This window comes from Schistocerca nitens, chromosome 7 (assembly GCF_023898315.1).
Source record: "Schistocerca nitens isolate TAMUIC-IGC-003100 chromosome 7, iqSchNite1.1, whole genome shotgun sequence".
In the NCBI taxonomy this organism is placed as follows: Eukaryota; Metazoa; Arthropoda; class Insecta; order Orthoptera; family Acrididae; genus Schistocerca; species Schistocerca nitens.
The window spans coordinates 386,982,825-386,998,626 of record NC_064620.1 but is presented as its reverse complement, the minus strand read 5'-3'; the positions used below and the strand labels follow the sequence as shown (position 1 = coordinate 386,998,626).

The 15,802-nt window shown below is 37.6% G+C and overlaps 1 protein-coding gene across 1 annotated transcript in view; it reads right to left on the bottom strand.

Moving 5' to 3' along the window:
* Positions 1-15,802, bottom strand: part of LOC126194994 (protein unc-80 homolog) — a 1,036,886-nt gene that overhangs the window by 633,254 nt on the left and 387,830 nt on the right. Inside the window, exon 16 of the mRNA XM_049933411.1 lies at positions 9,179-9,327. Coding sequence (XP_049789368.1) covers positions 9,179-9,327 — 149 coding nt within the window. The remainder of the gene's footprint in view (positions 1-9,178; positions 9,328-15,802) is intronic.

The following is a 15,802-nucleotide window of genomic DNA, read 5'->3' as shown; positions in this document are numbered from 1 at the left end:
GATTTTGTATCACAGGTGAATTTTTATTTGTAATTAAAAATGCTGTAATTGGGATGTGCGTCAGCTTTGAGTGGATAGTAAGTGTTCAAGTAGGGTCTTTTGACTTGTAGGGAAATCTATTGCATGCCACTTTCAAGAAAATTGTACATTGTTAGTAACATTAAATTGTTACCTGTTAATTTTAACAAAATCATGCGGAGAGTTTTAGAAATGTGATTTCTTCAATAACACTAAATCCAAAATGAACAAAAATATCAGGATGAATTAACAGAAGTAACTACATGAAGAACATTAATAAAATTCAAGAATAATTTACTCGCAAAGCAGGACAGGAAAGATATGGTCACTCAGTAAGTGGAAGTCTTCATGAACACTGCTACCCTGAAAGGGGATGTGTATATTGCATTAACAAAGCAAGAGGCAAAAACATCTTTATTAAAGAGCTCGGAAGGTAAAATTTTTAATTCTTCTGCAAAAAGAATCTTCACTCACCTTCAAGTGCAGGAAATGAGCCAGGTGGCCTACATATTAATGTTAATATTAACTGTGGTCACACTGATTGTATGGAACTCAGACACATACACTGAGCTGCAAGCAGTTACTTTACAGGTTGGCTAAGCAACAAAGTGATGCTATTTTAGAGAAGGTATTCAATTAAAAGAAAATAAGCATTTGGAAAAAAATTTTTGGCTGCTTCAAGATTTTGATCAAAAAGGAAACACATTAAGTTGTGATATATAGTAAGCAGATTTTGGAGAATAGCCAAAGAATGTATCCTAAGGGAAAAAATTCAGTACTCTGAGATGAAGAAACTGAACTTAAAGTAGGATTTTTCTTCAAATAAAGAAGCTACTGACAAAATTTCATACCATAACTTGACATGAATACAATGCTGTTGTGTGCAAGAAAGAGGTGTGCTTGATATTTAACTATACAGGCCTAAAAAAATCCAGCATCTCTCAGACTGTAGTTTTGAGATGGTAGGTAAAACAACAACTTGAAAAGTAAATTATTCATTCATCACTGAACTTGCAAAATGTTGCGGACTCAAGTTTGACAATTTATAAACTGTTTTTAGTGGCAACTGGTGAACTGGTGTGTAAGAGCATCACACTACATACTATAGTGTTACAAATATTAGGGAACACTGACATCTTTCCTGCCTTAGTGACACCTGGTAAACATCTGTACTTTTATATTTCAATGTATTAATGTTATCTTTAATTCAATATAACCACATAACGATCTTTCTTTTCCGTTTCATGTGTAATTTATGAGAACTTGACATGTGGTATTTGTCACTCCAGCTGCTTCACAATTGCAACTCAATTAGTTCCATACTCGAAAGAAGCCTTTCGCGCATTGATGTTGATCAAAACGTTGCACCACATTTGCGACCTCAATATGGAGATGTGGATACTCTTCCCAAAGAAAACTACTTAGAACTCCTGGAGAGTTTTATTTTAAAAGAATCTGTCTTTTAAATGGGAAATGCATTGTACATCAATCGGTTCCATCTGCACATGCACAGGGGCATTTTCAATTTAAATGGCATATGATCTCGAAAACAGCTCGGAAACAGATGTAAGCCTGACAGTGTACTCAAAACATATATAAAACTATTCCTGTAATTCTTTTATTACCACAAAGCATTCTTCTGAATTTTATATTTTATGCAACACCAGTGGGTGCAAGGAAACGGATGGTTTTTATGTTAGAAATTGCCCCTTCCCCAATCCAATTTGCTTTTTACATGCATCCCCACAAAATCAGAAATAAGTTGTCTCTCACATTGCAACATGTTAATGCTTGTAGTGTGCAGTCAAGTCCACTTAAAGCGAAAGGTCTGCAATTTGTTCTGAATGTTTTAATTTTTGTTCCTGCCTCCTTTTGTGCAAACATCAACTGGCCCTATGAACTTCCTTTACACCATGAATAAATAGTTAAGGATAAACAGCACTGACACCATGATTCTGCAGAACTGAAGAAAGTCATGCCAACTGCAAAATGCGACACCAAATTCTGGAAAAAACAGTGTCACATCACACTGCTACATGAAATGTCGTGCTGTACCAAGCAGTTCCAAGAAGGACCAAGATGCGCCAGGTCAGGTTCAACCTCAGATGGCATGAGTGCAGTACACTGTACACATGTGAAGTTTTGCACACAATGGCTAAACCTGATGTAAGTCATGGAACAGATAAGTAACTACTCCATCAGTCCAAAAAATTTTAAGACTGGATTAACAAAAACTAGCAAAAAGTTAAGATGGTGCTCTTAATGCTTCAGGTGTTCTACACAGTCTCCCACACTTGAGTGTGACACTCAAAACATTTGTACAACCATGTGAAACTATCAGAAAACTCCTTATTTAAGATGATGTTAAATTTGCCATCCCCTGGCTTGAATGTCAGTTATATCATAAAAGTGTCGAGCCATCATGAGTATTTCTGCACTTTGTCTTTGTGTTAGTTTCATGATAATAGCACTAGGTCTTGTCAAGCACAATAATTTTTTTCCAGAAAAGAATTATCCGGATTGTTGTTTTTGCTTGGGAGCCAAGGTGTGCAGAACAAACTTTTATTTTCTTCAAAACACTCAGGAGATTCATTATTTACTTCTGCATTGGCTTTTATTTCTAGCTTTTCTGTGTCTTTATCTGTGAACAGAAGAGTTGTGTCATCTGCATTGGTAACTATACTACCATGCCTAATCATATTTGGGACGTGATTTGTGTATAGAATGAAGAGTACTGGGCCAAGAATGGAACCTTGTGGCACAGAGAAGTGTAAAATACTTGTTTAAGATCTTATTATTTCACCAGTAGTTTTTATAATTTCAGTATATTGGCTCCTGTTTGTCAGGTATGAGAAAATCCATCTCCTGCATTTCCTCTTATGCCATATACTCCTAATATTTCTACTAAAGTTTTGTGGCCCACACAGTTGAATGCCTTTGTTAGATCCATAAATACTCCTACACATTTATTTTTAGAGTCCAAGTTTGACATTTTCAATGGGATCTATTTCTGCATCTATGGCATCTTTCTGGAAGCCAAACTGATTCTTGTTGATTATCTTTCTGGAAGCCCAACTGATTCTTGTTGATTATTTCATATTTACTATTCAGCCTGAGGTAAGTGCAGTCTCCCCACATGGTGTGCACTGGAAGGTGCTTCAACAGCTCAGCCACTGCTGTAAAGTCTTGATGAACTGCTCATTTCAGTTTAGCAGCACCTGACAAGAATGTTTCATCTGAAGATGCTGGATAGATAGATAGCTGAAATATTATGCCAAGATGATTTTAGAATCAAACAGCAAAACAGAGGAGAAAGCCAAAGTTATTAATATACAATCTGAAAAGTAATGACCCTGCCTTAATTCCCTGTGGCACAACTGACATTACAACTGTATCTGGTGTTTATTCTCCATCCAAGATAACACATTGTCTTCTACTGTCAAGAAGATTTTGATCTTATTGCAAAAGTGGCTACAGAACCAAGAAATGTACATACTGTGAACTTCAGGTGGAACAGAAATATTTTATGAGGTGGTAGTGAAGACTAATTTGAATAAACATTCCATACTACATGTGTCCAATTCTTATTGGTTATGGAGATTCAACTTTTTCATTGCAACTCAAACAAACACTCACAGAAGATTTTAAGCAAAGGAGAGTGATTAAGTTCAATGATGATTTTTATAAGTTCCACTTCTGACTTCAATGTACTTTCGAATTATCCGAACACCACCACACGTATCTCTTACGGGGTCATCTTGATGTTCTTTTATGAGGGCAGTGCTATTCATAGTCCGCATTATTGAATGATCAATTTGTCTCATGTGTTTACATTTTCTTTATAGGCTTCACCTTACAACAATCTCCACAATAAAAAATCTAAAGCAGTGAGGCCAAAGGACATGAGTGGCTAAGAAAAGTGACCATATCTGCAGATCCATCTTCTGGTTAGGTTTAGATGATGTGCCACTTGACGACTATAGGAATTTGCATGTGACTCGTCATACTGGAAGAACATAACCATACCTGCAGCCAAAGGAATAGTTTCAAATAATGCTGGAAACTCGTTAACAAGAAAGTCTAGATAAATGGGTCCTTTAAGTTAAAGTAGTAACCAAATGGAATCATCTGATCATCTGTTATACCATACCACACATTTACAGCGAAGTGTCCTTAAAAATGTGTATCAACAAAGGCATGTGGATTTTTGCTGGGCCATCAATATGTTACAGGTGTTACTGATGCTTTCATGAGTGGCAGTGGCTTCATTAATAAACAGTATTAACTGGATTACTCTGCAACTTGCAATTAGCCAATGACCAAATTGCAGTCATCTACCTTCATCTCCTTCTTCTTCAAGATGTTGAATCCATTATAAGTGATAAGCAGAGAGCCCATGCATAGATAATGTCTGCCATATTCTTCTACAGGGGACACAAATACGCGTAGAAATTGTGTGTGTACTTGTTGAAGAGTTACGTTCTACTATCTGAATAATGCTTTGTACTTCATTTACATTCTGTTCATTTGCACATCCCGATGATATATGACTCCTGGGCACTTCATCAGTCTTCCACTGTTTAGTTAGAAAATGAGTTAACACTCTTGGATCTCTGTGGTTCAAAATGGTTCAAATGGCTCTGAGCACTATGGGACTTGACATCTGAGGTCATCAGTCCCCTAGAACTTAGAACTACTTAAACCTTACTAACCTAAGGACATCATACACATCCATGCCGAAGGCAGGATTCGAACCTGCGACCATAGCAGTCGCACGGTTCCGGACTGAAGCACCTAGAACTGCTCGGCCACTGCGGCCGGCTTGGATCTCTGTGGTTAGGAAATTCTCTCATGTATTCTCTACAAGCAACAGCAGAAGCAACATACACAAATATATCGGCATATTCAGCATTTGTAAATACAGGCAGCATGCTTAAATGTTATAGTAGAATGTTAACCAAAAAATCACAATCACAGTTGAAAAATTCATAATAATTGAAAAGCACCAGTTTGCTTTTGTTCTACTATTTTACTTTTATTTTGTTAACCGGTTTTTGGCTTACAAGGCCATCTTCAGACATTTACTGAGCATTGTTACCAAAACAATTGGTATTGTTACCAAAAACAATTGGTAACAATACTCAGTAAATGTCTGAAGATGGCCTTGTAAGCCAAAAACTGGTTAACAAAATAAAAGTAATATTGTAGAACAAAAGCAAACGGATGTTTTCATTTATTATAATGCTGTTCTACCAAGAACTGACAGAAGATTCTGTTAACATGTTGAAAAATTCAATTAGATAAACTCAAGCACAAATTCAATACTTCAAAACAAAATGAAAATTGTTAAAGAAAGTCATAGTATCTGAAGTAACAAACATGAAGGTAAAAAAATGTCTCTGTAACTACCTGTATCACTTTAAACAACAAAAACTGAACCCATGTTACATGGGATGTCTTATTTGAATCAGACTATACCACCACCTCTGAAAAACCCTGCATTTAGCAGACATCAGTGAAGTACTTCGTAAAAGTCTTTCAGAAAAAAAATCACTCAATCCACTTGATTTCACAATTGGAGTTCCATGGCTACTATGAAGATTGTCATTTTGTTAGTCAGTTTAATGAAATGATAACTCAGTAAATGTTACATAAATATTCTATCCATTTGCGTGAGGAATTTTTTAAACTTTTGTTACTCTTTCTTTGGCTTTCCCCTAGTTGGGTTTCATTTCCTATAAAAATTTGCTGTGTTAAATTTGGGCTTAATAGGATAAGGGGAACTGGTGCCCCTCAGCCTTCAAAATCACATAATCCTGCAAAAATCATCAACTTTGCAGATTCTTACTTCTGTATGACAAACATGTAGGCACCTCTCTCCCTTAACTTAAGGTGATCTCTCATCACAGATCACACTGGTCAGGTGGCGTGATTGGTTACTGACCCAAAATCAGATAGGAAGAGGGCAGAGTGAGACAAGCCTTCTGTTTATGTAACATAAACTGGATCACCCCACTTGTTTTAGCAGAACAATATCTTGATTTACAGGAGCAAATTTATTTGCTTGAGTTGCATGAAAAAACTGGAAGCAAAATACCATTGTCAAACAAACAGTAATGGTTTTCTTTTATAATTTGTAGTTTCATAAGCCAAACTGGTATCACAATGTCACACTAGCTGTACTGCTCGTGGTAAATTACCACCTCATGAAGTATCGCCCCCTGGTCCCAGGGCTATCAATCATGCATGACAGATGGTGATAAGTATTTATTGCCTAAAAGTAATATATGTTTCATGATGAAATTGAATTAGAGCCACAAGATTAGATCACAGTTAGACATGGTTGTATTTTTCATGTTAGTGCATAGCTAAAGCATGGTTTTATACTCTTTACATAGCCAAAAAACCATAATCAGATTTCAGCATTTCTTCAAAACTTTGTAAATAATAACAATATTATTACTCACCATAAAGTGGAGACAGTGAGTAGCAGATAAGATGCAACAAAACGACTGTCAAACAAAGCTTTTGGCCAAACAGAACTTCATCACAATAGACAACACACACACACTGTGGGAGCTTACAGGGATGAGGTGGGGGGGGGGGGGGGGGGATAGGGCAGCTAGGTGCAGTCAGGATGTAGGAAGGAGGGCAGGGAGAGGAGGGGGGGGGGGAGGCAGGAAGCAGAAAAGGACAGAAGTAAAAAGCAGTGAGTGGGTTGGTGGAATGGAGGGCTGTGTAGTGCTGGAATGGGGACAGGGAAGGCGATGGGTGGGTAAGACACTGTCATTATAATATTGTCATTATTCAAAACTGGATTTCCATGTTTGACTTTTTAAATATTAGACTGCAGATTGTGCTCTCTGTCATGAGGTATACTCACAAATAAAGCAAAATAAAAATTGAAAAAGATAAGAATCAACATAATATAGCATTGTGGATGGCTCTGTTTCCTTTATACTTGTGTGATTTGTACTATTTCAATAATTCCACAAAATGTGGCTTAGTAATTAACACAATGGAAATCAAATCCTCATTTAATCATCCAAATTTCAGATTTTTCTTGAATTCTCTAAACCGATTAAGGCAAATAGAGTTATGGCTTCTTTGAAAAGGACAACGATGATTCTCTTCCTGATCCTTTTTGTTTCAAACTTATGGTCCATCTCTAATGATGTCAACAGTGACTTGATATTAAATTCTAGTCTTCACTCTCTCTCTTTCAGTCACTGGGAGCACTTCTTTGCTCAAAATATCTGCAGTAAATTATCGAGTAGGGCTGCTAATTCAGATATGAATTAGATACAGATCCTGCCATGGCTTCCACAGAGCTGATGTTGGGTTTTCACAATTATGATGTTTTTCAATACCAATATTTACTGGTCTGTCACTTCTGTATAGTAAAATGACATCATCCAGCAATGATTTTCCTTAGCAAAGGAACATTTTAAAACAACATTCAGCATTTTGGCTTTCATTTTGCTACTGTCTGACTTTGGTTCTTACATCAAAAATGAATGAGTGGATTTTTGTTAGCACTGACAACTCTGATGTGGAAAAATTTAATGTGTATTCTTTATTTTTTTAAAAGCCCTGTGACAGTCTTTTGATAACATAGTGATTGAAAGTTTTTATTACAATTTTTTTTGTCCTGTGACAGTATTTTGATATGGTAGTGATTGAAAACTTTGATGATTGTTATTCTGGTGGATATCACACATATGTCTTGTATCCTTTCTACAACAGGTAAGCCACTTAAGAAGTCTCATAGAGTGTTTGTAGACTATGATGCGCCTTGGCATCTTGTTCCTAGCCATTTTCAACTATTATACTAGCTAAATATTATTGTGGATCACAATTACTGATTTTAGTTTGTATGGGTGCCTCTTCAAAGATGGCAGATCTGTTTATCACCATCAAATCTAACATCATTGGTATGTTTATGAAGTTCCAATTCTACGTAGTAATCACATGAAACATTTTAGAATGATTTTTGTTCTTCAGTATTTATGAGACTATCAGTCCCAGCAGTGTATATGGGGTTGTTAAAATATTATCTTACAATTGTGCTTGAGAGTGCACATAATAGTGGGGGATGGTTAAGCAAATTTTTTCTCAGGTAGTTATGTACAAGGTTCTGGCTATTAGTACAATGATCCAACAATGATCTTCAGCCTACACCTGTTGTTAATCTTTCTCAAACAACTTCACATGTAGTTTCAATTTCTGCCACAGTAGGCATCAGCTTCTTCAATAAACAAAACTACTGTAATCTAATGAAAATCCACCTGTGTTCTGTCTTGGTGAGAAGTGTCAGAATGAATGTTCAAACAGCCATTACTGAAACAATTTAAATTTAATCTATTCACATAAAGAGGCATTGTTAATTGCCAAATGCCACATTCATCTATCTTTTAATGTGAAACATTAACTACAAATTGTTACAGGACCATTCCTTAACAAAACTGAAATAGAATAATATAAGGGAGGCAATAAAAATATTCCATTCTTCTGAAGATGGGTCGCAGAAATCAAATTTTCAACAAAAATGAAGACATTTAAATAGCAATATTATAGCAATTAGAAACAACAATAGCTTCAGTTGTTCATGCAAATGAATTCAATGACATGCTAAGCAGCTGGCTTGTGCTGAAATATAAAGTGGATGACATCCTGAATGTGTGAAACATATAAAACTTTGATCTTAAAGAAGTTTATGAAAACATTGTGAAAAAATACTAAATGCTGCTCCTATAAATTGTCTAAATACTGAGATTTAATCACATAATAAGACTTTTTAAATTCTAAAATGAGATACAAGTAGTAATCAATTAATCTTAAAAGCACCGATGCAATACTGTTTTGAAATGAATACAAATCCCAGGAAATAAACAATACTTTAAACCACTAATCAGTTCTGCTAAAAACTTAATCATTAATGTATTTTGATGAGTCAGTGGAGGTCAAAAATAAGGACACAATCACTGGCTCTTTAACTTACAATGGCAGACAATTCATACTATGCACATACTCCAGCCCAATTAAATATGTGACAGGCATATAGTTTTATGCCTTGGAAGAGAAACTTTTCAAATATTATATAATTGCTTGCTATGAACGAGTCATCGATTACATAATTTATGAAGCTATAGAAGCTTACCTGAGACTAGGCATACTTTTTCCCTTCACTAGATTACTGGGAGGTGGTTTCACCTTGTCCTGTTCTGTCTTTGGTTCAAAGATCTTTGCAAAAGCTGAACAGGGTCGAGTCAGAGTTTCATCGCCTGTATCCAGGCTCCTGTTATATTCCTGTATTTAGTAATAAAAATTATTTTTTTCTGTAAATGATGTGATAACAGTTGAATACTATTTACAAATGTTTACAATGTCGATTCACTACTAGCAAGCCTGTTTTCAAAGGACGAAGCAGCACATAAGCATAATTAAAAAATAACCAACATGTAATTATTAATAATAAAGTTGAAATTATTTCAGCTTCTTACACAAGTCTTTAAAATTTCAATAATTTTCCAGCTAACCATCACAACTGATATTACCAACACTGGATTACTATAGATGTATGACATACTTTGGTTTCTTTAAAATTTCAATAATTTTCCAACTAACCATCACAGCTGATATTACCAACACTGGATTACTATAGATGTATGACATACTTTGATTATCATTGTAACCAATTATTCCACTTATGAATGGCATTAATACTTTATCCCTCAGGTGTAGAATAGAAGTGAAAAGTTAAAAGAGAAAAGACCAGGCTGCACCACTGTTTCTCCCTAACTTAGCTAAGCTCTGAAGATCATTAAGGGGTCCACTGCAATAATTATTGTGAAACAGAAACAGAGATAAGACCATTGTACAGCCAAACTTTCCTCTATCACCCACTGCTCTACTTGTTCTGCCATGTACTGCAGCGCCTGACTGACGAAATCCCTTTGTATGGTCAGTATCACCAGTTGCTTAATCAGCAGGTGTGGGCATTCAACAAGGCTGACAGTAACAGCCACCTCAAGTGGGTACCACAGCCAATGGAACCACTTTACCACGTTTTCCACAGAAGCCAGTGACCCGGCAGATGACGTCACTTTACATGGAGAGCCAACAAGCATGCAGCTCATTATCCTAGCCAGTGGCAGCCAATCACGAGGACTGAGTGTAATCATCCATACCATAATGTAACCAGCCTCGTCGGACGTCTACAGTCAATTCATACTGAGTCCACAGCATGACCAGTCCTCAGTTGGAGACCATGCTAAGAGGCCAACTAGCTACCATCTACGGCAGTTATCAGTGAGTGGTGTAGCTGCCACTACAATGGACCTACAGGAAGTCATCTTGGAATATAACTTGTTGATACAGACCTGTACTACATGTTAGATTGCGGACTTAGTTATTGGAAGTAACCTGTTCCAGAAAGTATTATTTGCATTCAATTATGCCAGAGTTCTAAATTTCATTTGAGTGTTCTCATAAATGCAGTTATTGTACTTGGATTATTTATTTGTATACTTATCTCAGACATTAAAATGGTGCAGTCGTTAACTGAGATTCCAACTTATCAATGTATAGCCTCGCTAATAATAGAGGACTGGCAGGTTATGTATTTGTCAGTTGGTCATTGTAACTGACATCTGGATGATCATAACAGTATCACAGTTGACAAGGTGGAACAGTGCACAGTCCATACTGATTCAAAGCCCACACATCTTTTGGACCTATTCAGTATTCTGGTTTGAAGCCTCTGCTTCTCCTGCACTTGCTCAGGCACTGAACCTTTTATTGAGTATTTTAAAGTGAATTTAATTGATGTTCTGGCCATTTCCATCACAATACTTTCTCCTTATTTTTCATGGTTTGGTTGCGGTGCAGTGTTTGTGCTCTGGGCTCTGGGTATTCTGTAGGTGGGTTCACAATTTCTGTAAGGGCTTTGTGCTGGAACTCCAGACTGTGTTTCGCTCCCCATCAAGCATTCAACATGCATTCCATGCTAGGAAATCTTATTGTTTGTGTACTGTTCCAGATGGCAGAACCTGTGGACTTCTTTGTTTCAACATTTACTCTTCTCCAGCCCTTGCAAACTACACTGGACACATTGGCAGCTGCTCTGGACTGCCTGCTACATCACTTTGAGGATGAGTCACAGCACAAACTAGATGTTTGGGGTCCCTCCCTGTTCTCCCCCCCTTCAACCCAATGTCGAACCAGTGGATCATCTTTGTGGCCAGCTTGGAACATTTCGGTAGCTTATGGACCTTAGGGTGATTTAAAGAAGTGTACATTTTTCTTGCCCACCACTTGTGTTACTGCATTTGAACTTGCAAAGCACCTTTTTATGGGTAACCATCCAAGTGAACTGAGGTGTACAGACACAAAACATGAAACTACGCACATATATTTTCAGGATAACTTTCCTGCTGTGGCAACTTGCCACACGTTTTTTTCATACTTATCAGCAAGCTCAACAATCACATACTGAATGAATGTCACCTCCTTGCACAGTATAACCCATGTTATATGTGAAAATCCAAACTGTGCTCTGTCTTACACATTCTGCTTGAACAACCCCACATTAAACGAATGTTTACCAGTGGTGTGTGCTTTTCAATAGGCTCAAAGCTCTGGAAAGGTATTTCAGTGCAACTATTTCAATGTGTTTCCAGCATCCTACCATTCCTGACAGTCAATGGTTGGGTCATCAGTGCCGGACACGCAGACTTTGGGCTGCACCTCAGGATCTGACCCCCCCCCCCCCCCGCCCCTCCATCCCCCTCTACAGACAATGGTCTGCCATCTAGACATCGTAATATGCCCCAGAACCACTGGTCACTAACAACCATAACCTTGGGCTGTGCCACAGGACACGACCTTGACACACCATCTTGTCCTTTCAGATGCCTACAAGACAGGCTCACTAAGTTCAAGATGTTTACAAAAACTGTGTCACACCAATCCTACCAGCATTACAGGTGATCCAATGATTCTATGTGATTCACCCAATCAGGCTTGAGAAAGTGATTCTTGTACTGATGGCTTTGAAAATAAGGTACATTAAATTCAATAATGCAGTTCTACTTGTGATACTGCACACAATGTTCCTTCTACAATAACTTCTTTCACACATAATGAGGATAACAATAGAACTATTTGTTCTCCTTTCAGTTCTGTCCAGAATAATGTGGTCTCAGTTCTTGAACATTTTGATGATGTGATTTTTGTGGATTTGGGCTGTGATGGACATATTGTTAAATTTCAAATATTGGGTCTTCTACATTTAGTATTAATGCAGATACTGATGCTTCACTTGGTTCTCTGCAACTGCTCTGTTCTGGTATTCTCAAAAACTATAATAACCATGCAGTGCCCCTTCACAGTAGTTATCATTGGTATGTAGAATACACTGACACAGTTTACTTCAGCTGTCATTTTGAGTCTTGATCTTTTCCAATGTTCGTATTTTTGTGTCCACAGTTCATGTACCCACATCACGTACCCACATCCAGGTGTCCAATGGTGGTGCCCAATGTCATCCTTCCTCACCTGTACTGGAGCTGCTGGCACCAGGGTATCAGCTTCCCTTCCACTCCAGTGGGGTCCCTCAGAAAACAAATCTACACAATGTACAGCCTTTCCCACCCATCATGTCAGACTCTGATGCTCACTTCATGCTGTGGAATTCTTTGTTGACTAACACAGCCAATAGTTTATACCACTGCTAGGCACCTCAGATGGCCCAAACAATAGTTTTTCCCACAGAGTCCTTCTGCTGTTGTTCTTCAGTTGGACACCATTCCTTGGTTCCACTCTCCTTCCACGCTCCCTTCTCTTGGAGACACTTTCCCACTAGGAGAGTCTCATGGCCTCCATTAGCTGGGCTTTCTGTCTGGATCTGTGCTCCACTACAGCAATACTCCTAGTGTTCCCATTTCCCCTCTTGTGCTACAGCAGCAGCAGCAGCAGCAGCAGCAGCAGCAGCAGCAGTCAACCTGGACCTTTGCTGCCCCTTTGAAGCCATGAGTGGGCTGGCCTGAGTGCACCACCTGCCTTTCCACCACTGACTTAAACTCATGCATTGGTTCCTTTAGTCTCTTCCCATCTCCAGGAGCCTTCTCAATTCCAGGCACCATCATCCTGTCTCCAGCAGGGAGAAAGGGGACATTTCATTGCTTCACTGACCCTAGACATCAGCTTACTATGTTAACCGACAACTTGTGCTAGATGTACTTTTGCAGTTCCAGATCCTGCTGAAGGTTCCTTAGTTCCCTTTCCATGAGAGGGAGGAATGTTATGTCTCCTGGCTGACAGCAGTGTACTCATTGGCATGTTACTATAACCAGCTCCATTTGCCTTCTGCAGTCCATCCACAGTGTGTTCATGGCACGATCAGTCCACTGTTGGAATCTTTACTAAGAAGTCACGAGTTATCACCTATAGGAGCCATCAATGAGCGGTATCACCACCAGTACAGCAGAACTTCAGGAAGTCATCTCGTCACATAACTTGGGAAATATGGGCTTATAAGAAAACTGTGACTTGTACTATTATGTCAGGTCGTGAACTTAGTTATTGGAAGTTACCTGTTCCAGGAAGCACTATTTGTACTCAGTTATGCCAGAGTTCTACATTCCATTTGAGTGTTTTTAATAAATGCTGTTCTTGTACTTAAATAACTTATTTTTGTAGTTGTCTCTGACTTATCAAGATATAACACCGCCTAAAATAGAGGACTGGCAGGTTATATTGATGGCTGTTGATCATTGTGATTATGTGTTTGCAAACATAGCAGTGGCACAATTGACACATACACAGCACATACCAGGCAAACCATCTAAATATAAAATAATGTGTAGGATCTCCATTTACTATGAATGCAGCTTACAACCGTCAGAAAATGTAAATTAACTTCAGAGTAGGCTGGAACCTTTAGACATCATCTTCCTTTTAGCAAGGCTGTCAACCTACACCCAAGATTTGTGCTTCTCTGAAAGTAGAAGTGATGCTTGGTGATAGTGATCACTGACCATTTTTGGGATCATGGGAGTCATACTTGAGCCCAATGTTGGACCTGGAATAGCCTCTTCCCTCATTTCAAAATATGAAAAGAAAAGAATGAGCAATGCACAACACAAGCAGACTACACAAACCAAAGAATTACTTGTAAAATACACTACATGTATGTTTCTGTATATTAGGAAAAAAAAAACAAATAGTTGATAAAAGCCATTGTTTCTCTTCTTCTGCTATTATTGTTACTTTTATCTGCTATCATTGCTACTTTTATCTGCTATTATTGCTACTTTTATCTGATACTTCAAACAAAGCACTTACATAATTTTACATAATAGTAATCACCTGTCTAAGTCAAAACATGTTTGATATAAACATCAGAGTTACACGTAAGTACTTAATGGTGACCAACTCCTTTTACTCCTTTCATGACTTTTATTTAAAAAAAAAAAATTTAAAAAGGCAAATTAACACTCACAAAAGGCTATCAAAGAATTACACGTAATCGGTTGGTATGGAGGTAAGTCAGAAAGATGGTAACAAACCATCTAAATAAAAAAAACCATCAAACAAAAGACACCAGAACAAAACCAAGTGAATAAACCTAACAGGACAACAAACTGCAAAACTGTTGTATTCATAATCAACAACCATATCTGTTTCAGGGTATACATGGTTCAGTGCCGTGAGTATGATATATTCTACATGGGCAAACAGGTAGGATGTTCAAGATGAGATTCTCCAAACATTTATTCAATTATTTATTTATTCAAAGTCAGTTCATTCACCACTCAGCATTTACCAAGCACTTGAAAGCTAGTCGTCATCTTTCTCTGACCTTACATAACTTAACCCTTGTGCAGGCGTGACTATGTATAAAGTGCGCTAACTACAAATAACATTGTCTTCTACTCTTCAATTGTTTTTTACAACTGTGAGCCTGTACCTATTCCTTCATTATTACTTCAGCTAACATAGTGATTAGTTATGTCATACATCCATATCTCAAGCTAGCAGCTTAATCCAACAATGAGACAGTCATCTATGAGATGATTACTAATCAAGTAAGAGGTTGGCTGGGAGCTGGTGGGTCTGTGCTGTTATAGTGCTTCCAGTTGGTCATTACTGGGAGGGGGGGGGGAGGGGGGGAGGGGGGGGGACACTTGCATGTGGCAACAGAGTGAGAGTGATACAATGATAGTTCATTTTATTATTGTTTAATTCAACAGTTTTAAACTCCTGTAATATATATTTGTTTCATCACTATTTAATTCAACTAAGATTAAACCATGATTCTGCTCATATGTCTTTACCTTGTTTGTTAACACAAAAACAGCTATTTTTTTCGTGTGTACGAAGTATGCCACATGCCTGCTGATGTTATAAAACACAGTGGGCCTGTTTGAGTGTTAAGTATACTTCGTTTTGAAAAAAGGAGAAGAGACAGAAATTTCTTTAACTGAAGGCACTGGTGGGCTTCTTAATGACCAGCTGGTCAGTAGTACCCAATTTTTTCCTTTGTTGCACAGTGTGCTATTATGATTTTTGTACTGTGATTACTTCCATGCTTTTAGGTATTCTGGTTATATTTTATGTACAACCATTTGTAACCTTTGGGAATCCTTTGTTCTTGTGACAACATTTGTTTCATTGTATTTATAAATTTTAGTTTCTTTTGATTTGTGATGATTTGGAATTTTTATCCTACATGCTAGCATGTATTTTAATTAAAGTGCTACCTAGTCACTTTTACTCTTTG